This window comes from Cygnus olor, chromosome 5 (genome assembly GCF_009769625.2).
Source record: "Cygnus olor isolate bCygOlo1 chromosome 5, bCygOlo1.pri.v2, whole genome shotgun sequence".
In the NCBI taxonomy this organism is placed as follows: Eukaryota; Metazoa; Chordata; class Aves; order Anseriformes; family Anatidae; genus Cygnus; species Cygnus olor.
In genome coordinates, this window is record NC_049173.1 from 26,412,905 (window position 1) to 26,434,502 (window position 21,598).

At 42.6% G+C, this 21,598-nt stretch overlaps 2 protein-coding genes across 21 annotated transcripts in view; one reads left to right on the top strand and one right to left on the bottom strand.

The window, feature by feature from the left end:
* Nucleotides 1–18,639, top strand: part of RALGAPA1 (Ral GTPase activating protein catalytic subunit alpha 1) — a 131,477-nt gene extending 112,838 nt beyond the window's left edge. For 13 of the 20 annotated variants that reach the window (XM_040557420.1, XM_040557422.1, XM_040557427.1 and 10 more), the window contains 3 exons: nucleotides 8,250–8,374; nucleotides 15,255–15,257; nucleotides 17,213–18,639. In XM_040557420.1, the coding sequence (XP_040413354.1) occupies nucleotides 8,250–8,374; nucleotides 15,255–15,257; nucleotides 17,213–17,367 (283 nt within the window). In that variant the 3' untranslated portion in view covers nucleotides 17,368–18,639. Of the gene's footprint in view, nucleotides 1–8,249; nucleotides 8,375–9,015; nucleotides 9,047–15,254; nucleotides 15,258–17,212 lie in introns of all 20 variants that reach the window. The other 7 variants (XM_040557421.1, XM_040557423.1, XM_040557437.1 and 4 more) reach the window with 3 other exon arrangements.
* Nucleotides 18,640–18,737: 98 nt separating this feature from the next.
* INSM2 (INSM transcriptional repressor 2) lies at nucleotides 18,738–21,225 on the bottom strand (the record flags this gene model as incomplete). Its single annotated transcript, XM_040557951.1, has 2 exons — nucleotides 18,738–20,709; nucleotides 20,800–21,225. Coding segments are annotated over 2 exons (930 nt in total), but the record flags the coding sequence as incomplete, so codon positions are not given.
* Between the last annotated feature and the right edge of the window lie 373 nt (nucleotides 21,226–21,598).

A 21,598-nucleotide genomic window follows, 5' to 3' on the forward strand; every position in this document is an offset into this window, starting at 1 on the left:
TTTTTCCTGCTTTAACCTAAATAACTTGCATCAGATATGAGAATCATAAACTGAATTCTGCTTTATGAATCATCAGTGTTGAGGATAAACTCATATTGTATATGTAGAAGCTGCTTTCATTTACAGCATATCTGTGTAAACCGTTGCACACAGCAAAATACTTATATGTAATTTTCGATACTGGCAGTATTTAAGGAACAGGAAAGAGTCCATGCCGACTTTGAGAGTTCTAGTTGACTTAACAGAAGTTGCAGTTGGAAAAAAGAATCTCTTTATTTGTATACTGTGCAAACTAGATGTGGAAATCACTAAAATGTAATAAGTAGGGAACACCATGATGCCATTTGTACAGAGTCACTTTTTGGAATAAAACAGAACTTTAACTATTCCTCTCAGTGTGGCCGGTTGATACTGATCACCCACCTACATCCAAAACGCAGCTAGTTGCAGGGCTTCCAACACTAGATCAATAGCAGCCCAACTTACATCCTTAATTCTAAGAGCAAACAAAGAGTACAAACAGCTGTGACTCAGTATGAGTTCAGCTGGTTTGACAACCACTGCACAATCTCTTCTTTCAGAGTGAGATTTCCCAGAAAAAACTTCCATTTCTGTGATGTCTGGGTTTTGTCCTGTCTTCCTTTAAAAGTCAAATTTTGCTATGGCTAAGTTTTTATTTCATCTCTAAAACCTTGGTCCTAACCTGTACTTGCTGTCTTTTTCTGGAGGCAATCCTCTTTTCACATTTTGATGTCAGGAATTGTAATTTACTAGGAAGAATCTGCCCGATACAATTGGCATTTTCTTCGTTCTAAGTACCTCAAATTGTAGCAATTTCAAATTGTAGCAATTAATTCTGTGTGTTTTGCACACCTTTTCAGGCCAGAGAGCAAGAAACTTGAAAACTTCTACCAACATCTGCCATTTATTGTGCCTCGCTATTTCTATTTTTCCTTTGGTCTTGAATACCCTGGGAGCATTTTTTGACTGTTGACAATACTGCAGGTTTTTCCTAGCAAAGAAGTGAGCTTCTAAATCTGATGAGGGGGCAAATGTAAACAAAAGGATGCCATCTTATGTAGCTTTTGTTAAAATATTGTTCATCTCTTTCATATAAATAGTGTACATGCAATCAAAAAAAAAAGAAACCAAAAAACAAACACTTACAGGTGTCCATTGACCCTACAAGCAAGTATCTCTGGGCGGAGGGTTTTCATTTTCCAGTTAAGGATGGAAGCAGTACTTTGGCTTCTGCTTGTCTAAATTATTTTCCAAATGCCTGGCTGACAAAGTCATACTCTCCGCAATCATATCAATATATATTGACTTCTTAGATGATTTTGCTAACAGTTGGAACTGCCAGGGATGCAGCTGTACATGTATTTCTGACAATAGTTTGCAATTTAACCTGAAAAGGTCCATCTTGCTATTTAGAAATGCATTCTCTGGCTTTTTTCAAAAAGCCATTTCTAGGCAATCACCAAAAAAATCCTCTTTTTCCTAGCATTGGAATCAAAGACTCTCAGATGCTACATACCGTCAGTATTGTGATCACATATGCCAATATGCAGTTACATTGTGAACCTACACAGGTGTGCACATACATATAAGCAGCACAAGTAATTTATGACTAAAACTTTCATGGCGGTATTTGATATTTTGATTTGTGTTCAGTTTGTGTGAATGAGACAGACAGTGATGTAAAAGGAAAAAAAAAAAGCGCACATTTTTACTCCATTTCACAGGTCTTTGGAAATGACAGTCAATATTTTTGTTAAAATTCTTAATTATTTTCTTAAAAAAAAAAAAAAAACTTGTGCTTTCAGTCTACTGGCCTTGACCAGCCCACCAGCAAGAGTCTAGAAGTAGCTGTAGCACCTTTGGGCCTGCGGTTTGGAACTTCATAGTTGTAGGGTATTTCCTGAACTATAGTGACCTTGATGCATTTTAAATCATCCAGAAATGATCTTGTAGTCATCTATTAAACTGGAAGCTGTGGCATGACATTTTATTGTTTTATCTGAAATGGTAAATACTTTCTTTTGACTGCTGGGAAATTACAGATTTTCTGCTATTGGTGACTTTAGGTACTTCACAAATGCAGTTGTTTCAAATTCTTTGGAACGAATGACGTACTCACCTTTTAAAGAGATTTTTCAAGCATTATAAATCCTTCCATAACCATTTAAACATATTAATAAACTGTGCCTTCAGCCCTTTTTAAACTTTCTGTCTTTGAATATGTTCCCCAGCATAATCTTTCCCCCCAGATGCTGCTTAGGAAATCCGTTGTGATAAAACATTTTCTGTATTTTTTTCACAGTCTTTAGAGTATTTCAGCATACAACTACTGACAAGTCAGCCTAACACAAGTTCCTGCCGAAAGCCCTTAGAGGTGCTTGAGTCTAAAAGAGAGGTGCTAAGAATCTCCACACAGCGAATGCCCGGTGTTAGATACCTCTGATGTCCACAGGTATCTATCTGCAGCTTCTGTTGCTACCCTTCCCTGGAAACTTGTCCACTTCAGCACACAGTAGAGCTGCCTAAGTTCTTTCTATATCCTGAACAGCCACACACCCGGTTCATACTTCTCTTTATCCCTTGAGTAGGAAGGCATTTCTTTACTCTTCTTGTCTGTGAGGCAGCAGTGCTAGGAGTTTTGAAAGTGTGCTCGCTGGATTAGAGCCCACACGAAAACAACAGGAGGCAACTCAGTTGCATCAATCGTCCAGGAAATGAGAACAGTTTCCAACTCTGAGGCCACATCTACTGCCTCTTACAAGGGTGTTGCTCTGGCCATCGGGACTGAGGACTTTTTGTAGTACGGCACGCTCAGTGCACTGCTGAAATTGCTCTTCGTTCCATGAAATATACTCTGCATCACAGGGAAAGTACATGCTCATCTGTAGAGACCAGTGGTTATGGTACTTCCCTGGGAGAGGAGAGTCCCTGGATTCCAGTCCCTGCTCAGGAAGCCTTTGTTATCAGATCCTCTTGGGAGCAGACACTCGAATTTCTTCTCCAGCCCCTTTTAATGAGTCTAGCGTGTAGGTTACAGAATTTTGAAGCACCACATTCTTGATTGAAGTCATGGAAATTTTACTCCATGTTGAAACTGCTTTTTTTTTTCTTCATTTTTTTTCAGATTCAGGTTAATGAAATTTTGAGATTGTTATTCCCTGGATGATGATAACATACCAATCAGGAATCCAGTTTTCTTTAATTGATAAATACCGGATAGGTTATTTGCAAAACATATTATTTAATTCTAAAGCTTACAGGCAGACTTTTTCCAGATGTTACACAGGTGTAAATAAGAATGGGAAGAAAAACAGTAGTTAGAATGAGACAGTAACTCTACAGAAATGGTTATGAGGAGATGGACAACATAAGGACTTTAAAGACGAAGACAGTAGAAGAGACTGGGCAATACAGGATCTTACGGAGCTTGCATTGTTCGAATTGCAAGAAAGGAAAATTGAAGACAAACTGAGAGATGTGGGTAATTAGCGAATATCTTTCCTCATCAAATGGAAGGATGGCAAATTCATGGATAAAAACAAGTGGATCTTTGAAGGAAAAAGATGCTGGATGAAAAAGCACAGAGAAATATTTCACTTGTTTTATTGTGGCATACATATACCCTTCCCATAGACCAGAGTCTCTTTATGCTGGCATGCTGTACAGACAAGACAAATGTTGTTTGTTGTTTGAAGTCAAAAAGCTAAATATAAAAATGAAGACAATAAATGAAGGCAGATACAAAATACAAGGAAATATGAAATAGCAGTGATCAGCATGAGTAGTTGCATGATCTACACACCAATAGATGATATAAATCTTCCAAGATGTTTTCTTTGTTTCTTTTTAGATAAATGTAATAGCAAAGGGAGGAGGGTTAAAGGGTGGTTTTTTTGTGGACATTTAGGGAGACCTGGTGCTAGGCAAAGGAAGAAAGTACAGAAGTGCCTGTCTGAAAATGTTGTGTGAGTGAGAATGGTTGTGGTAACAGCAGGTGAGAGTAGTTTTGATCAAACGGACCAAATAGGTATCAACTGTAAAGTTAAAATAAGGAACTTGCATTTGCAGTAGGGAATGGCAGATTGATGGTGATATCTGAAGAGACTGCCTCATCTAAGCAGGATGTTCAGAAAGTGGGCCGTAAGCTGTTTTGGGTAGATAAAAATTCATTTATTGAGGGGGAAAAAAAGCATAGGGCAGCAACTGAGATATGAGGTAGAACCCTAAACAAATTGTTCATGTAGGTGGCTAGAAAAAGTTCTAGCTTAAGTAATGCAAAAAGAATCTGAAGATTTAGGTGTATGCTGCCATAGGAATGTAATGAGACCTTAAGTTAAAAAAATAAATAAAAAAATGTAACACACTCAACATTGATGAAGAGCTATTAGGTGAGCTGTTGTTTCTCAGGCAGATTAAGCACAAGTAGTGATCTGACAGCCAGAATTTTGGTGCTTGTTCCCAAATGAGAATCAACAGGTCTAAAAAAGATCTCATGTCTGTAGTAATGGAAAGTACAGTATTTTCAGTATCGTTAGATATATCGTGAGAAATAATTGCAGATTTGGAGAATAAGTAAAATGAATTGTAATGCAAATGAAATTTTAATTGCAGTGACTACATCCTGAATGACCTGTAAAGGTACGATTTCTGATTTTTCTGCTGTATTGATCGTATTTTTCATAACAATAACATCTGGAAAAGTATAGTGAAGTCATTTCTTCAAATCTTTGCATTTTTTTTGTTTTGCTTTTTTGTGGATTATACATCAGCAAGTTTTTAGCCAACAGATTGGGTTCCTGTACAAATAATGTGTATCTTACCTTTTTATCCGTTCTCTTTTGTTCCAGTTAGCACCTTCTTTGGAAGCAGAAAGCTCACAGCATTGTTAGTTTATGTATTTAGTTACTCTCTGTGCCAGATTCTTTCCCCATTGGTTTGTCTGTGCATCCTTCCCATTCCATCTTAATTGCTGATGCCAGTGGCAACACCCACTCACAGTAAGCATACAGCTTGCATTGCCCTGTTATTACTAGCCATTGAGTTTGTGTGTGCCACTCAATTTATAGGTGCTAATAACTCTTCCCTAGAGAGCAGCATTTTAAAGAAATAAATGTCCAGCCTATTAGAACTAATGTAGAAATTAACTACCTTGGGATTATGGTCACTCTTGCTGATAGTTGCATTCAAATGCAGTGTGGAACTAGATTATCACAGCCACAAAAGCATGAAAATATGGAGTTTAAAATACTAGAATGTTCTTAAAGTCTAAGTGAATAGAAGATAGAAGTAGCCAAATCTCAGCTACTCAGTTTCTAATAGAAGAGCTGTTCTTCGGAGGAGACTGTGTCCTTTCTTAGTGCAGAATGCTGCAAGCCTTGGACTTGGCTTTCGCCTCAGATTTGTGTTCCTTTTTAAGCGGGGTTCTGTTATTAACCCGGTGCAGATGGTTTTGTGGATTGCTAAGACGCGAAGTAACCTGGCTAGCTGAATTACTTTCCTCCGGGTGTGCTAAGTGTGCATTTGAATTCGTCTTCTAGAACTGATATAAGCATGTCCTCTCCATTGTGTAACAAAAACATCATTATCCTCCTCAGTCAGCATCTGTGTCAAGACTTCTCTGTTTGGTTAGGAGATACACACATAGATTGGAGAATGGGAAAGTCCTTGTCACATTCAAAGTGGTAACTTTCCTTCATTTCTGCCTTATTTGTGTATAAGCTTTAGATGTAATAGGATAAACTAAAAGGTTTCCTTTAGAGACCTCTGAAAGTAGAACATTTTAAAAGCAGGTAGGTGTCTCCACCCTACTTTTTCATGAAACATTTTACCCATTCAAGCAGACTTTTAAAAACAGCTTGTTTTGATAGCAGTCTGTTCTCCTGTGGGCCTTCAGCCTTTGCTTCCTGGCAGCACCTTTGGTGCGAAAAGAGAGTGATCAATTGGGAGACTATCAGTGCCAGCATGCATAGAGTGATAAGTTAACACACCACTGGGAATTTCTAGGGCCCACCAAGATACTTCACTTCTAATGTGCTAACAAGCTCATTTTTCTACCTCTTGCCTCTTCAGTTATTTTTTTTCTCAGAAGAGCTTAGAAGTTGAGTGCATCAGGCATAATGAAAAGCTCTGTAGGAGGGAGAAGCAATAACCCCATTTTTCCCTTTTCAGCCAAATAGAAAATTAGTTTCTGGTAATACACAAAGGCCAGTATTTTTTGTGCAAGGGGCACTGCTGTGAATCAAAGGACTCTATTAACTGCAGAAAATTCAGCAGCTGTGAATCTCCCCCAATGAAAAAAGTGCTTTTCAACAAGTTGTGAGATACGTAGTATTATTTAGACTTCAACCATCAGTTTCATCCTCTACCACTTATACATAGCCTCTTAAAAACTGTGCTATATTACTCTCCTCTCTTAAGGCTCAATACTGTGTTTATCCCCCAACCTAAGAACCTCTACAATGGGAGATTTTTATATTTTCTCTTGTCCCCGTGCTTCTGTTATAGCTTCTCCAGATTGAGAATTCTGCTGGGTTTCAGATCTCTGAGGATCCAGAAGGAATTTGCAACACAAATTTTGGAGGGAAAATTGTTTCACAGTTTCACCATGTAAGCAAGTTGTGGTCTCAGGAAACACAACAAAGATGATGTTATTCACTATAAAGTTTTTTTTCAGATAATATATTCTTTTTACATTCCTTCATATTTAGATGTACTACAATATCTATTGTAAATATTGTGCAGAAAACAAGGACAGGAAGGTTTCATAGGAAAAGTTCTGTAACAGTTGAGGTATACTTTTAATAGCTAAGATGAAGGCTGTTGTTTCCAGCTGTAATTTAAGGCTGAGAATTGTCCTGATTATCATAACTGAAAACAGTATAGTTATTTATTTAAAATGTTAGCACTTGGTATTAAAAAAATCGTCACTTCTTATGCAGTTCTCATGTTTCAATTGCTAAAAAGATGTGTGCAGGACGCAAGATACTGCTTCCCCTCCCACACCCCCAAAAAGAGCAGCAAACCTGAAGTCAGAACTTCAAGAAACTGATCCTGAATGCATTTCTCCACAGCATGTTGTTTTGTTTTGTTTTGTTTTTTGTTTGTTTTTCTGTTTTGGGGTTTTTGTTTTGTTTTGTGTTTTTGCTTTTCTAGGAAAAAAAAAACGGGAAGTTGATCTTTCTGTCTAAAAATAAAATACAGAAACAAAATGTGCACAAGCATAAATGCCAGGAAAAAATCCTGATTGTTTTATGGTTACATAAGATAAGTTGAGAAGGTCTCCCTCATTCAAAGTATTGAGTCCAGCCAGAGGACTTGGAAAGTTGTGAGAGAAAAGGTTAACTGATTTCTCAGTTCAGGAACTATACGACATGAAGTCAGCATGGGAGTTTTTCTTGATAATTGTATGTTGCTGCCTGCTGCTCTACATTTTGACAGCCATTTCCATAGTTGCTTTCATGAACAGCAGAAATATTCTCTCTTTTTCTCGCTCACTCTGTGCTAACAGCACAATCAGGCCTGCTGGAACAAGCAGCCTGGAGAGGGTTCTTCAAAAGCAGCAACACTTCAAGATACTGGTCTCTTGTCAATAATATCAGAGAAGGAGAATGCAGTGAAAAGGAAGAAGTACAGTATTTTACTGTCAGTGCCCTGCTGACACCCTGTTAGCCAGTATTTAAGGGTCCTGCAGATTCTTTACAAATATTCTTGCTTGTTTTAATGGCATAATGGATGAGGTGTTTTTCCTAATACTCAAATTTAGCTATGTATTTATCTTAACTGCGTGTGTGTTTAGGGATTACAGAAGGAGTTTGTTATTGAAAAGTGCAAAATAAATTATTGTGTTAATGTTCATCTGTTACTTTTCATGCTATACTCTTAAAAATTGTGAGATTTTTGTATTTAATTGTAACCAAACTGCAGCAAATCGGTTAGTTTAAAGAGAATATTTACATTGCTGTTGGAAAAGATTTTCAGAAGGTATTGTATGAGACTTGAAAAAGAGATGGTTTAACCATAATGGTTCACATTGACCATGTGTGCCTTACAGTTCATATCACTACAGTGCATCAGATAATCTCAGAGTTATGTAAAGAGTTAAAGTGTGTACTGTCACTGAAATACACAATATGTATTTAACAAAAATAGGAACTCTGAAATACTTGGCATTGGTATTTAGCAGTTACAGTACATGACATAAATTGTTCCTTAATTCTTGGCTAAACCAGTTATGAGGAGAGAGCACGATACCTGCAAACGATTGTCCAGCATCACCTAGAACCTACAACTTTTGAGGATTTTGCTGCGCAGGTTTTCTGTCCAGCACCTTACCATCATTTGCCCTCGGACACAGGTAAGCAGTACAGTAAAGAACTGTTTTTATACAGTCTTACTTGAAATGCAGTATCCTTACTTATAAAGAATAAAAATTCAAACATTTACATATCATTAAGAGTTACCATTAATCTGAAAGACTGTATGCACCTATTTTGAGAACTTGGGCAAAGTTGCCTTTAATTCCTTATTCTGTTGTCTGGCATCATGGGAAAATGTCTGGCATTAAGATTTGGCAAGCTACTTGAACCTAGCAAACAGATTCTATATTTTTACAATGAATTTTATTGCATTCTCCTGTATAAAATCTGAAACTGCTGGTACTTCTTTATGTTGGCTAGTTCAAATAGATAAATTCTTTAATGTAAGCACACTTTTCGTATAAGAAAGTTTTAAGCTCTCATTTTTAGAATGTAAAGTTTGAAACTAGAAGCCTGAGAGCCTTGCGATCACCACTTTTGTTTCCAGGTTGTTAGTTGCAAAGTTGTTTTCAAGGTGATTTTTACTTTCCACTAAAATACCTGGTTTATAAGAGGATACTGCATTTTCAGTTACTAATAAGAAAATCGGTAAGAAAATGAGTAACTCAAGGCCTTCCTGTTCTGAAATTCCTTGAACTCCTTATGATTATTTCATTTATTTTATTTCCCCTCTTTTTAGATCATTAAATATCAGTTCTGTTTATCTGAAGGTAAGACAAAGTGTCCAAAAAAACCCTTTGTTCCTATTACTTTTACTAGAGCACTAAGCTTGTAACCAAATTGTATGCAAACTTTCCTTGTTGCTCTTGTTCACACTAAAAAGAATTTCACACTGATTGAGAAATGACCACTACATCTTCTTAAAGTTTTAGTCTTTTACTAACCTCAGGTCTGCATGAAGCACTAACACTGGTTCTGGGATTAAGGTAACTAATGGTAGAGACAGTTGTTGAATGAGTAACACTTTATTGTTTTGACCTTTGTTTCTCAGCATGAACAAGTAGTACTGGATGGCAGTGGTGTGTTTTGTACCCTGTACTGTCTTTCATTGATGTTGTAAGACATTCTGCAGTGATAACATAGGAGAGAAGGAGAAGAAGAATGTGTAACACTTGAAATTCTTTGTTCAGAAAACTTTATTTAATGTCAAATAAATCAAAGTGCTACTGTGGAAAAGCTGTAAATCTAAATAAAATAAATTTTGTAAGAATTAATTCGGTAAGTCATTATCTCAAAATTTGTTTCTTAATTGCAAAATTTTGCAGAAATCAATTTTAAAATTATGAAAGCATTCCGATTAGGACTGCAGAAAGAATGACTGAGAGATGTTGAAACACTGAGATTGCTTTGTGTGAAGGTATAAACTGTAAGTGGAAATGAGGCGCAGTTTTAAAGTGTAAGTGGATAGCTGTGCCAGTTCTAATCATCAAAACCAAAGGGAAACCAAATTAAAAGGCAGTGATTTAAAACTAATTAAATCAGTACAAAAATAGTAATTTAATTTAATGTATGAAAATGTTTGAATAGGAGAAATCCGTAACTAGAAACATTGGAAGCAATAAGCAGGGGTACCAATCCTTACCACTTTTCCTCCCTAATGCGCTCAGTAAGCATTCAGCATCAGACAGTTCCGTATCACTAGTATAGATCCTATATTCTAGTGCACTCTTATCAGTTCTGCCTGATCACTTTTGGAAATCTCATTCCAGGCTAAATCGTTCTCTGTTCATCTAGCTCCTTCTTCTGAGGTGAAGCAAAGCTGCTTTTCTCCCTTGCACCAAACTAGTACAGAACAGGGGCAATTCCTATATTCCCTTAAAAATTGTCCAAGTCGTACTTGCTTTCTCTAACTTGATCTAGAAAAAAGATTCTTACTGAAAAACTTGATTTTAGTCTTAAGCTTTCTCTCACAGGTACTAATTTTCTGCAGGAATCTCATTAATAGGAACTTGTGATCTATTTCACACTTGAGTGTATGAACGTGTGTTTACATACCACAAAATGTCACCTCCTACCCTAAGGGACGTCGTCTCCTGAACTTTGTGGAGTGTGGTGGAGCTGACCAACACATCTGTGTCAGGAGCAGCCAGGATCTCCCTAGGACATAGATGCAGCACACTGTGACCCAACATCCAAGAGCCTATCCCCAGAGCTCCCTGACTGACTTTTAGTTGCAGCACAGGGAAGCCGGGAATGCTGCGGGAGTCCTTATTGCAACCTGGCCCCTCGGCGCTCCCAGACCTCAGGGCTGACCCACGCTGGGTCCAGGGCTCCAGGTGCTCTGATGCTCAGCTCCAGGACAGTACCTGGAGTAGCACCACACTTTCTGCCTCCAGGCTGACTCAGGAGAGCACAGACTCTAAAGCCTGAAGCAGGTCTAATTTAGTACTGCGGTCATCTGCCAAAACGGCTTCCCCAGGGCTGGTTAGTGGGCAAACCGCTGGTGTCCAGTTCTCATGAAGGCAGACCTGTGAGCAGGGTGCCTACAGATGGCCCTGAACTTTGAAGGACCGTGATCCCAAGAAACAATCCACCTGATGTGCTACTAAAATACTTATTACCCCTATGTTACTAGGGTCCCTGCATCAGACAGCTGTATTGAAAGATAGGTACGGAGGTCTCACTTGTGCCAGGATTACGTGTAGGATCAGCACTGGAATCCTGCCTGGGCATCTACACGCATTCATCACCTCCAAGGTGACTCAAAACCTTGCAGGCTACCTGCCAGACATTTCTGTGTCATCCAAAAATTTCTGACCAGCTTCTAAAAATATGTTGCAATTACTTTTTTATATAATATTTTATTTATATCTGCTTTTTATGAAAAAACAAGACCACAAGCAACTAGAAAATATTTCCTTATTTTAGACTTGATTGTTTAGTTGGATCATGATCTTGAAGCTTATAGTTGTCCAATATGTTTAATTTTTATAAAATATTATATACAATTTCTTCTTCTAAGATATACATAGAAACTGCGAAGCTACTAATGCCCATCAACAAGTACTGTATTTTATTTTTGTTGTTGTGACCCCATGGGCTGCTTTCAGCATGCCAAATTCTTCACTTGAACTATGACAGTCAGCATATAGAGACTATGCCATTCGGTTACAAACTGTATTTTCTCAGATTGGTGTATTTTATGAAAGCTTCAGTCCTCAGCAAAAGCTGTTTCCTTCCTTAGAGTGGTTGCTGCTTGATACAAAGTAATTGTGGCTGCTGCTGTTTTATCTAGATATCTAGGTTGCCCTGTTAAAATACATGAAAAGTCCATCTTCCCAGGTTTAGGAACTTGACTAATGTAGTGGATATATGGTTTTGTTTTTGTTTTGTTTTTGTTTTTTTTTAATTAACCCTGCTTAATCACAGAATGTAATTCAGTAGCTGCTCTTTTTTTTTTTTTTTTTTTTTTTTTTTTTACTTTGTGCTGACTCTGGTAAGTAGAGTTAACTGCAAAATAATATTTTCTGCTATACAGCTATTGAGTAAACCAGACTTCTGTGACACCAGAGTAGGCTGAGGAAACTGTCAATGACAAGCTCAATGATATTGAATGGCTTATTGACCCCTCGATGCTAAGACTGAGTTTTAAATTGTACTGATGATTTGATTTTGTTTTTTCTGTCATCTTTTTTTTTCCTCTCTTGCTACTAAAAATAGGACCTCAGTATAGTAAACCTTGTTAAAAAGGGTCATAGTATTTTCCTTGTGATGCCAGCAGAAGACTATTTGATCCCAACACTTGTTCCTACATTTTCAAGCCTGCGTTCAGACCAATCCTGCTGCCCCACTCCCAAAGTCAGTGGGGATGCCAGCTTACAGAGAGAGAAGTGGAGGAATGTAGAGGTATTGGTGCTTCAGCCTTGCACAAGAAAATCTCGAATTCCATGGCCTGCATCTTAACCCGATCTGCTGCTTGTGTGCTGTGTAACTTTGAACAGAGAATCTGTTCATCTTTTCGGCCCTCTGTTATCCCTTTTGCATATTACAATGATGGTGCCTAAGCACCACTGGTGACAAACAATGCTTCTGGTGGTGATGGTTGAACTTTGTGACCAGAAATGCAGTTAAAAACAGAAATGTTTTATGAAGGCTGTATGTGTGGCAGGGCTGGGAAGAGTTTCTCATTATTCCTTCTCCAGTCCAAACTTAGTAAGAAATGCTTTCGTTCCAGATCAGAGCAAACCCACAAAACTTAATGAAATTTTCCAAAAATTCCACATTGGACGACTGAAGCTGAAATGTTATGCATTTCTGAACTGTTGCCCATGCGTTGACCACTTGGGTCGTAGTAAGCTGCAGATCCTCAGCACTTCAAAGTGATAAATCCAGTGAGGACTGCTGGAGACCCAAACAGATCAACTTTGTTCATTTCCACTGAAAAGCAAGGAATATGATTGTCCAATAAAAAAACATTCCATGCATACGTACAAGGTGATGAAATTAAAGCAGCATGTGCAATTTTAATCCTGACATTTCCTAGTTTTTGAATGTTTTGACTTGACAGTTTTATTGTCCTGTAAAAACACTTTCTTGTATAAGTACTTTCGTTTTTGTTTTGTTTAAGGCATAGGGCAGAAGAGAAATTCCTTAATACTGATTAACCACCGTATGATTCGTAAGCAAAGTTGTAGCCTCTAGATCCACCACCAACTTCTGCAAACTGAAGTAGTGCAATAATGAGCTGTCTTACCTCTGCCTGAAGCTCTCCTAGAGGAAAGACTGGAAATTTTGCCAGTGGGTTTCACAGCTACTTGATGACACAGAGGAGTAGGTTTATCTAGTAGGTTAAAGCCAGGTTCTGAAGAGCGTTCTTTATTTAGGACAAGGGGGAATGGTTTTAAACTAGAAGAGGGTAGATCTAGATTAGATATTCAGAAGAAATTCTTTACTCAGCGGGTGGTGAGGCACTGGCACGGGTTGCACAGAGAGGCTGTGGATGCCCCATCCCTGGAAATGTTCAAGGCCAGGCTGGATGGGGCTTTGGGCAGCCTGGTCTGGTGGGAGGTGTCCTGCCCATGGCAGGGGGGCTGGACCCAGGTGATCTTTACAGTCCCACCCAAACCATTCTGTGATTTACCGGACACTGGCTTTTCTGCTCATTCTCCATAAACCACTTCTTGCTGTAAATCTTTCTCATGTCTGGCTCTTAGTTCTTTCTCTCCTACCCGGTTCCAGCCTCTCAGGTCTTTAGGCCACTCACCGCCCTCCTCAGCTTCTTGTCTTGCTTGGCAGCTGCTTCTGCAGTCTTCCTCTCTGCCTCTGCTTCTTGCAACCTCTTGTCTTTTCCCAAAATTATTGACTTAATGCCTTGACTCAAGCAAGGTTCTGCTGAGCATAACTGATAGCTTGGCCAGCTTTGGACTGGTATTTGTATGAGTGGAAAAGGGCAGAAGCTGTACAAAAATGATTGCCCTCTTCCCCAGAGGCCACGTGGGAGGCTGAAGTATATTAAAAAGCCATCAAAATGCATTAACATAGACAAGTGATATTTTCCTGTGCCCTCATTCTCAGAAATGGCACTCAGGATAATGTTGTTCCAGACAACTGGTGTGATAAAGCCAGAAGTCTTAACAGGTAGTGTATCAGCACCCCATCAGACTTCTAGCCGGTGAAATTTCCACCTCTTTGAAAGTCAGAATTGTTGAGCGAGGTGAGTTGTGCAAATGGGTGTGTTACGGTACGCCTGGGTCCCTCCCAGTGAACTTCAGTTCACTTCTAACGCAGTCTGTGTAGTTAGGGTACTGTTTTACATTTAAATAGCTCATTTCTGAGACAAATAACCAACATACTATCTTTAGAAGATCCTAAAAGCTTCAAATAGAATAGGAAAATGTCCCATTTCAACTTCGCTGAACAACTTTGTTGTTCACAACAACAGAAACAGCTTTACGTTACGGTCCTAAACTATCATAGCTGATCAAATTGCTTCATGCTAGCCTGGTCAGTTGTCAAGCCTAAGAGAAGGAAAAAAAATGGATCACTTTCTGACATTTTTTCAAATTCTTAAAAATGCTAACACGTTCATTTTGTTTATTTGAATTGAACTTTCTTGTTCCAGGACAATTGACAATAAAGCTTTCTTACTTAACCCTATTTTTTTAGTTTGGATAACTAAACATTTCACTGCATAAAGATATAAAGATACAGCATTCTACACTGAAGATTTTAAACTGAAGGGGAAACAAAACTTGCAAAATTTATATAATCACATATAATATCCACGTGTGTGTATGTGCGTACGTATATATATACAGAGATACATATATCTAAAATCTAAAGAAATTGAGTTATTAATCAGCCTGTTGATTGCTGCCAGACTAAATATATTTTAAGTGCCATTATTCTTCACTCTTCTGGTGTGATATGTTCAGATGTGAAAATCACTTTACATGACTTCTGTTCTTCAATAACTCTACATCAGTTTTTTAAAATGGGATTAGATGTGAATCTGTGCTTTCTGATGTCTGTCTGCAGAAATTATAAGCAAACTTTAAAGATATGATTGGAATAATGCCTTAATTAAAATAGTGGGGGTTTTAAGGTTTTCTTTATCCAGCACTTGATAAAATTTCGCAGTATGGTTTTAGTCTTTGACTCAAACTAACAAGCTTAAATACAATGTTTTTTTCTTTATGTGATTTCAGCAGTCTCGTGTTGAGACTGGCTATAATTGTAGCATATGTAAAAATGTGAAACAGCTGGGGAGCAGAAGCCATATATCAAATTGCCATTTGTTTTTCCTTCTTGATTGTGTCTATGTGTGTGACTATTGAACTGTTTTCACAGACTTTAAGAAAGCGTTTCAGGCAATGTTTAGGATGTATCTCAGTTGCTATAAATAAGGTTGCTGGATCTGGATAATGTCATAGAATTCTTTTCTTTCTCTCTCTCTTCTTTTTTTCTTGTAATGCTTAGTTGGTAAGTATGACGCTGGATTTCAGAGCTGTTGCTTCATTGCACATAACTAACTCATCATTCTCTTTAACCTGTAGCATGAGCAGCAATTACATAATGAAATTCAAAATTCTGTTTTCTGTGCTCATCTGTTAATACCCTTCAATCTTTGCGGTTCGTGTCTCATGTCTCACACCTGTTATCTTTTATCTTCTCTCCTCCCCCTTCCTCACTTCTTTCCACTTCTCCTTCCTCATCACTTCTTCATTCTCAACAAAGAAAGAAATGCTGTGATATTTCTTCTCCTTCCAAAACCTCCACTAGAAAGCATTGGCCACATCAAGGTAAAGGGCAAAGGCTTGAAACGGAAGGTCTTTCACGCTAGCTGTGAATGGTATGCTGTGCAAAACAACAACGGTTATTTTCTATTCTCTATCTTCCACCATTTGAAATGCTTTAATTCCTTGTAAAATTAGAACAAGATAGAATTTCAGAAAATGAGACTGCATGTTTCCCTGCTTGCCTTTTTTTATAAGGCACAGTGAGTCAGGCATTATCATGCTTTTCCAGATTGTTTGGCAATGAAGTACCTAGTTCATGAACAGAATAACTGTCACCAGCTGGGGAACAAATAACAGCCCTTTTTCCTCCCTGTCACTTCAATGGCTCATGTCGGTTTGAAAAAGACAGAAAGTATTGGGCCGTCCCTCTGGAGCAGGCAGATGATGGACCAGGCAAGGAGGACATCCAGGTCGCTAAATCCTTTAGGTTTATGACAGTGTTTTAAATGAACTCTTAGACTTCTTACCTGATGACCTGGGATTTTATTTTAGAGGAGTCTTTCAAATGAAATGTGCTCGGTTTTGAATGTTTTTTGTGCCCATTATATATGAAATGTTAACTGAGGGAGAGAGGTCTCCAGTTCTGATTATTGCATTATTATTTTAAAGTATTACCAGTAATAGCGTGATGTGAAAGAAATAGCAAGTGATATTCTGGCTTACCAAAGTCAGCAGGGGTTTTCCCATTGACTTCTGCAGGACTAAGCTTCTGCCCGTAATTCATACAGCTCAAAAGTGATTAGTGGCAACTGAGGTAATTGGGTTCAATCAGCCTGCCGGTCTCTGCAAACGGCCAATTAAAATGCAGTTTGGTTTTGTGCGTGAGAGTGCATAGTGTTAAAGTTCTGCACCCAGGAAGGAGAACGTAATTTAGCTTGCACGTTGCCTCCTCTCCCTTCTGTACCTCTGTGGAGGCTGACTGGAGGCGGAGGGTCCCACTGGGCTGTTCGTAAGGGAAAGGCTCGTGTAGTGAGGACTCAGGGCCCACTGCGGAGTAGTTGGGTGCTGGGTGACAAACGCCATGCCGTTATCTCAAATTCATCTTGTTCCTTTTACAAAGAAATTGGGATGCGTAGTGCATCCGCTTAGTACGATCTGTTCAAGCTTCTGCCTTGTGGGCCCTGTAGGAATTGGCCTTTTGAAGCACTGACTAAAGCCTAGATGGGAGGAGATGTGTTGCTCTCCCAGTTCACCCCAATTCACTCCACCTTTTCAGCTGCATTCCCAGAACTCCCTTCATGCGCAGTGAGCCGTTAACCTTCATGTTCTCATTATAGACGGGATTCTTCTGGGTGATGGCATGAATAATCACTCCCCATCCCCGCCAGGGAACTGGAGGGGTCGGTTCTCCTGGCTAGCAGGATGATGCTGCCCACCTCAGTGCTGTTTCAATTGCCGAGGGTTCTCTGCAGTCTTGCGGCTCAGTGGTTTCTGGCATCATCTTTTCTCTAGAGATGATTTTGTGGCAGTCGCTAGCTCCATGTGTGGTGCAATCACCCACAGCTGGTAAAGGGCTAGTATATGCTGTGGGCTTGACAACAGCACTGAAATTCCTACCTGCCCCTTGTGTGTATAGATTCCTGTGCTGCGCGCGTGGAAGGCAGCACTGATGGGTTTGGTTCTTGCTGTCCTCTGCAGGCTTCTGCCCAGAGACTCAGCCGGGAGAAACTCCAGCAGCAGCAACAGCACAGGTGGATGGAACAGACTTAGCCTCTCCAATGTCTCCTCGGACTAGCAAGAGCCGAATGTCCATGAAACTGCGCCGCTCCTCTGGCTCGGCCAACAAGTCCTAAGTGTTGAGATGCCTGCAGCTTTCTAGTAACCAGCCGTCAGCAACCCTTCCTACGACTCGCAGCTTTCAGCTGAAGGATAACGTCTCTAGCGCATGTGTGCCCCGTTCCCTGCATACCCTTTTTCTGTATGTTTATTTTAAACAGTGACACTGGAATTTTACTTTACTATTTTAGCTTTTGGTTGTTTTTGTTTGTTTGTTTTTTTAATCAAACTCCAGGCTGCCTTTTTTTTTTCTCCCCCTCCTTTTTTTTTTTTTTCAGTGCAGTTTGTCCTCTGCACCTTTTACCTTCCTGGATGATTATGATATCTTACCAGTAGTCATTTTTAACTCTGGTTGATCTGGAGTGACATATGGAATTGGAGACTGCAGTTTGATTACACTATATTTATTGTGCCCCACTACAATTTTCTCTGTAACAAAGAAAGAAATATGTACAATTTGAAAATGAATGTACAATTTTAAATTGAAGTTGCATTTGTAAAGTCTTTGTCAGATGTCACAATGTTAATGCACAGGCTGTGTACAGACTATTTATGTTAAGAATAAAATACTTAAACAGCCTTTCAAGCATTACAGTGTCCAAACAAAATAACTTGCCAGTAGCACCAACTCTTTCTTCACAAAGCAATGTATCATTTCTTAACTGTGCAGGTGGTGCCATAATCTATGCCAGAAAAAAAAAGAAGAAGAAAAAAAAGAAAAAAAAAAAAGGAAAAAGAAAAAAAATCACTGTGCTGAAATTCTACTTATGCTTGGCTTCCAAATATTTTTATAATGTTTGCTTTTGGAAGTGTTATCAATAGTAAATGCCATTGAGTCTCATGTTTTTTAGCCTTTATCACCGGGCTGCTGGGTCTAGATGTATATTATTGTTTCTTACATTAAAAAAAAAAAAAGCACTTTCCTGATACAAATTCATTGCTCTGATGCTGTGTACTGAGGAAGAAAAGGGAACATGCTCCAAGAGGCTGACCTGCAATGCTGATGATTCCAACCCTGTAAGTGCAGGTTAGTACACGCATTCCACCCATCCAGAGATATTTTCCTACAGCAGATGAAATGCTCACATTTTGAGTCTGGCAAACAACAAGATGCTGTTAACAAAATGTAGCATGACATCCGTACTAACTGCATGTGTAAATATATCATATGATATGGGCAACAATAAAAATATAAATTATGTATTGTCATTCATGTAGTATCTACAAATTTGTAATGGTTGAAGAGAAAACATGCTATTTAATAATACAATAAAATTATTCTTACCACCTTTTGTATATTGGTCATTCACCTCAGTGATTAGATTCCTACTGCAATTTGTAAAAGAAAAGCAAATTACACGTGGAGCAGTTAAGTGCGATACACAGCTTAGTTGTCATTCATATTAAAAGCTTGGCGTGTCAACTAGTTCTTGGGAGCTCTCCCCGTCCGCTGCAAGGACGCCGTATCGGACACTTGTCCCCAGCTCTGGTAAATGCCTTCTGTAGCCCTGTTTCTTTGACCGTACGAGCAGAGACGGGAGGGTAATGATTTAAAAAAGCACAGTGACCTTCTCCATGGGAGAACTCGGTGAACGGCATAAACGGGCACTGCTATCTGCGCCTCGGTTACCGGCGAATGATTGAAAAACGCCCTACTTAAAATGACATGCTTTATTTCTGGTGGGGGAGAATAGCAAGCTCCAAGTTTAAGCCTCCGCCAGGCAGCAAGCGTTGGCAGCTGCAGGTTATACCGCACTTATTCATATTTCCCAGGTCCTGCAACCAACACCAGAAAGTCGACGGAGCACATTTGAAATAAAACGCTATCGCTTGCTTTCGGCCTTCGGGCATGATGTACGCGAGCCTTTTGTTGGGTGTAACAAAATATAAAACTAGAGAAATAGCTGCATTAGAGGATGCTAATGAAAAGATAGCAATATTCTGCGTGCTCTAACAAAGGTTGGGGCTGGGATCAGTTTGTTTCTTCGGGAACCACCAAGCGACCCGCTTTTCCCCTGCTGAATTCAAGAAAGGCGTTAGCTTCGTTTTAAATCGTTTATTGAATTCGCTCGTCCTTTTTGGCCTCACCCGCTATCGCATTTGGAACGAGCACTCCCGCGTGAAAATAAATAAACAGACGACCAAATAAATAAGGCCTGAAAGGTCCGTAGCTGGCAAGGTGCACAGAATTGCAAAGCGCTGGGCCGGGCTGCCGCTGAAGCCGGGGGAAAAACGCAGAGGGCGGCTTGGCCGGGCCGGGGAGCGGCGCCCCGGGGTCCCCCCGGCCGCGGGGCACCCCCCGAGGGGCCGGGGCCGCCCGCAGGGCCCCCAAAAACTCGCGTGGGAAGCAAGGGGCGCGCACCTAGCTGGGGCAGGGCGCCTCGCCTTCGGTAAGCGGACAGCACGACCGGGTTCCCGCATGTTTCGCTAGCTATTACAGAGCTGACACCGACTTAGCAAGAACATTTACCTTCGCGACTATTTTAGCACAGAGTACAGCAAACGAAACACTGCACGAGAACTTAAATGTTCGAGCTTGGGGTGGGGGGGAAGGCTATGAAAACAAGGTAACTAGGTCAGGCGCCTTTTCTCACGAAAAATAATAATAATAATTCCTCTCTTTAAATATCCTATGTACAGCTGGACTTCAGCGGGCACCCGCCGCCCCCCAGCGCCCCGGGGCAGCCCGGAGGGGACGGGGCGGAGGGCACAGGGGGGTCCGCAGGCGGCTTTGCCTCGGTGGCCGTGTGCGCACCCAGCGCGACTTTCCATAGGAATTACAGCGTGGACGGGACTCGCTCGGCGCTCGCCCGGGCCGTCGGGCGATGGGGTCCCATCGGGGGCGGCCGCGGGGGCTAGCAGCCCGGCCGGACGGGCACCTGGAGCAGCAGGACCTGCCTGCCCTCGGGCGGGTGGCACTTGGTGGCGTGCCGCGCCAGCCCCGGCGCGCTGAAGAAGGTGGCGGGGCAGTGCTTGCAGGGGAAGCCCTGCCGCTCGCCGCCCCCCGCCGCCGCCGCCCCGCCGCCCTCGGGCTGCCCGGCGGCTGGAGGCGGCGGCGGCGGCGGCAGCAGCAGCTCCTCCCGCACGGCGTGCCACAGCCGGTGCTTGTCCCTGATGTCCGCCGAGGGGAAGCGGGCGCCGCAGAGGTGGCAGGCGAAGGCGAGCTGCCCGCGCTCCGGCGGCCCGAAGGCGGCTGGCCGCGCCGCGCCGTGGGTGCCCAGGTGCTTGCGGAGGTAGGCCTGCCGTCGGAAGCGCTTCTGGCAGCAGGGGCAGGCGAACGCCTCCCCGACGGGGCCGGGGCCGGGGGCGCCGGGGGCAGAGGCCGGGGCTCCGCCGGCGCTGTCCGCGCCGCCGCGGTGCTGACGGGGAAGCGGCGGCGGAGGCGGCGGGAGAGCGGCGGCGGGGCCGCGGGGCCGCCGCTCGGGGCTGTTCTCCTTGCCCGGCGGGGCGGCGGCGGCGGCGGCAGAGCCGTCGGCGCTGGGGCCGGGCCGCGGCTTGTGCCAGCGGCGGTGCGAGGCAAGGTTGGCGGGGCAGCTGAAGATCTTGTGGCACTCGGGGCAGCGGTACTCGACGCGCACGATGCGGGAGCAGCGGTGCTGGGCCAGCGCCAGCGGGTCGGCGTAGTGCTCCTTGCACAGCTGGCAGATGAACTCGCCCAGCGGCGTGCGCCCCCCCGACGGCGGCGGCCCCGGCCCCGGCCGCCCCTCGGGGCCCTCCTCCTTGATGCGCAGCCCCAGCACGGGCGAGGTGGTCACCTCGTCGGCGAAGCTCAGCTTCCGCGTGGCCTTCGCCTTCTTGCCGGGCGCCTTGGCCCTCGACGGCCGCTTCAGCGCCGGGCCCGGCGGCGGCGGCTGCGGGGCGGGCGGCGGCGGGGCGGGCAGCGGCGTGCGGGGCTGCAGCAGCAGCTTCTCGGCCGGCGGGAAGGAGGCGGCCAGCGGGAAGGACTCGGCGGACGCCGGGGAGCTGAGGCACCGCTCGAAGAACGCCGCCCGCGGCCCCGCCGCGCTGCACGGCCCCGCCGCCCCCCAGGCGCCCGCTGCCTCCGCCGGGGCTCGCAGCGGGCCCCCGCCGCCGGGGCTCCACGTCGCCGCGGGGGGCGCGGGGCAGGCGGCGGCGGCGGCGCCCTCCTCCTCCTCGCCCTCCTCCTCCTCCTCCGCCCCTTGCCGGGCGGCGGGGCTTCCCCCGGCGGCGGCGGGCAGTGGCGGCGACGGCGGCGGGTCCCGCTCCCGCGGGCGCGCGCGGTAGGAG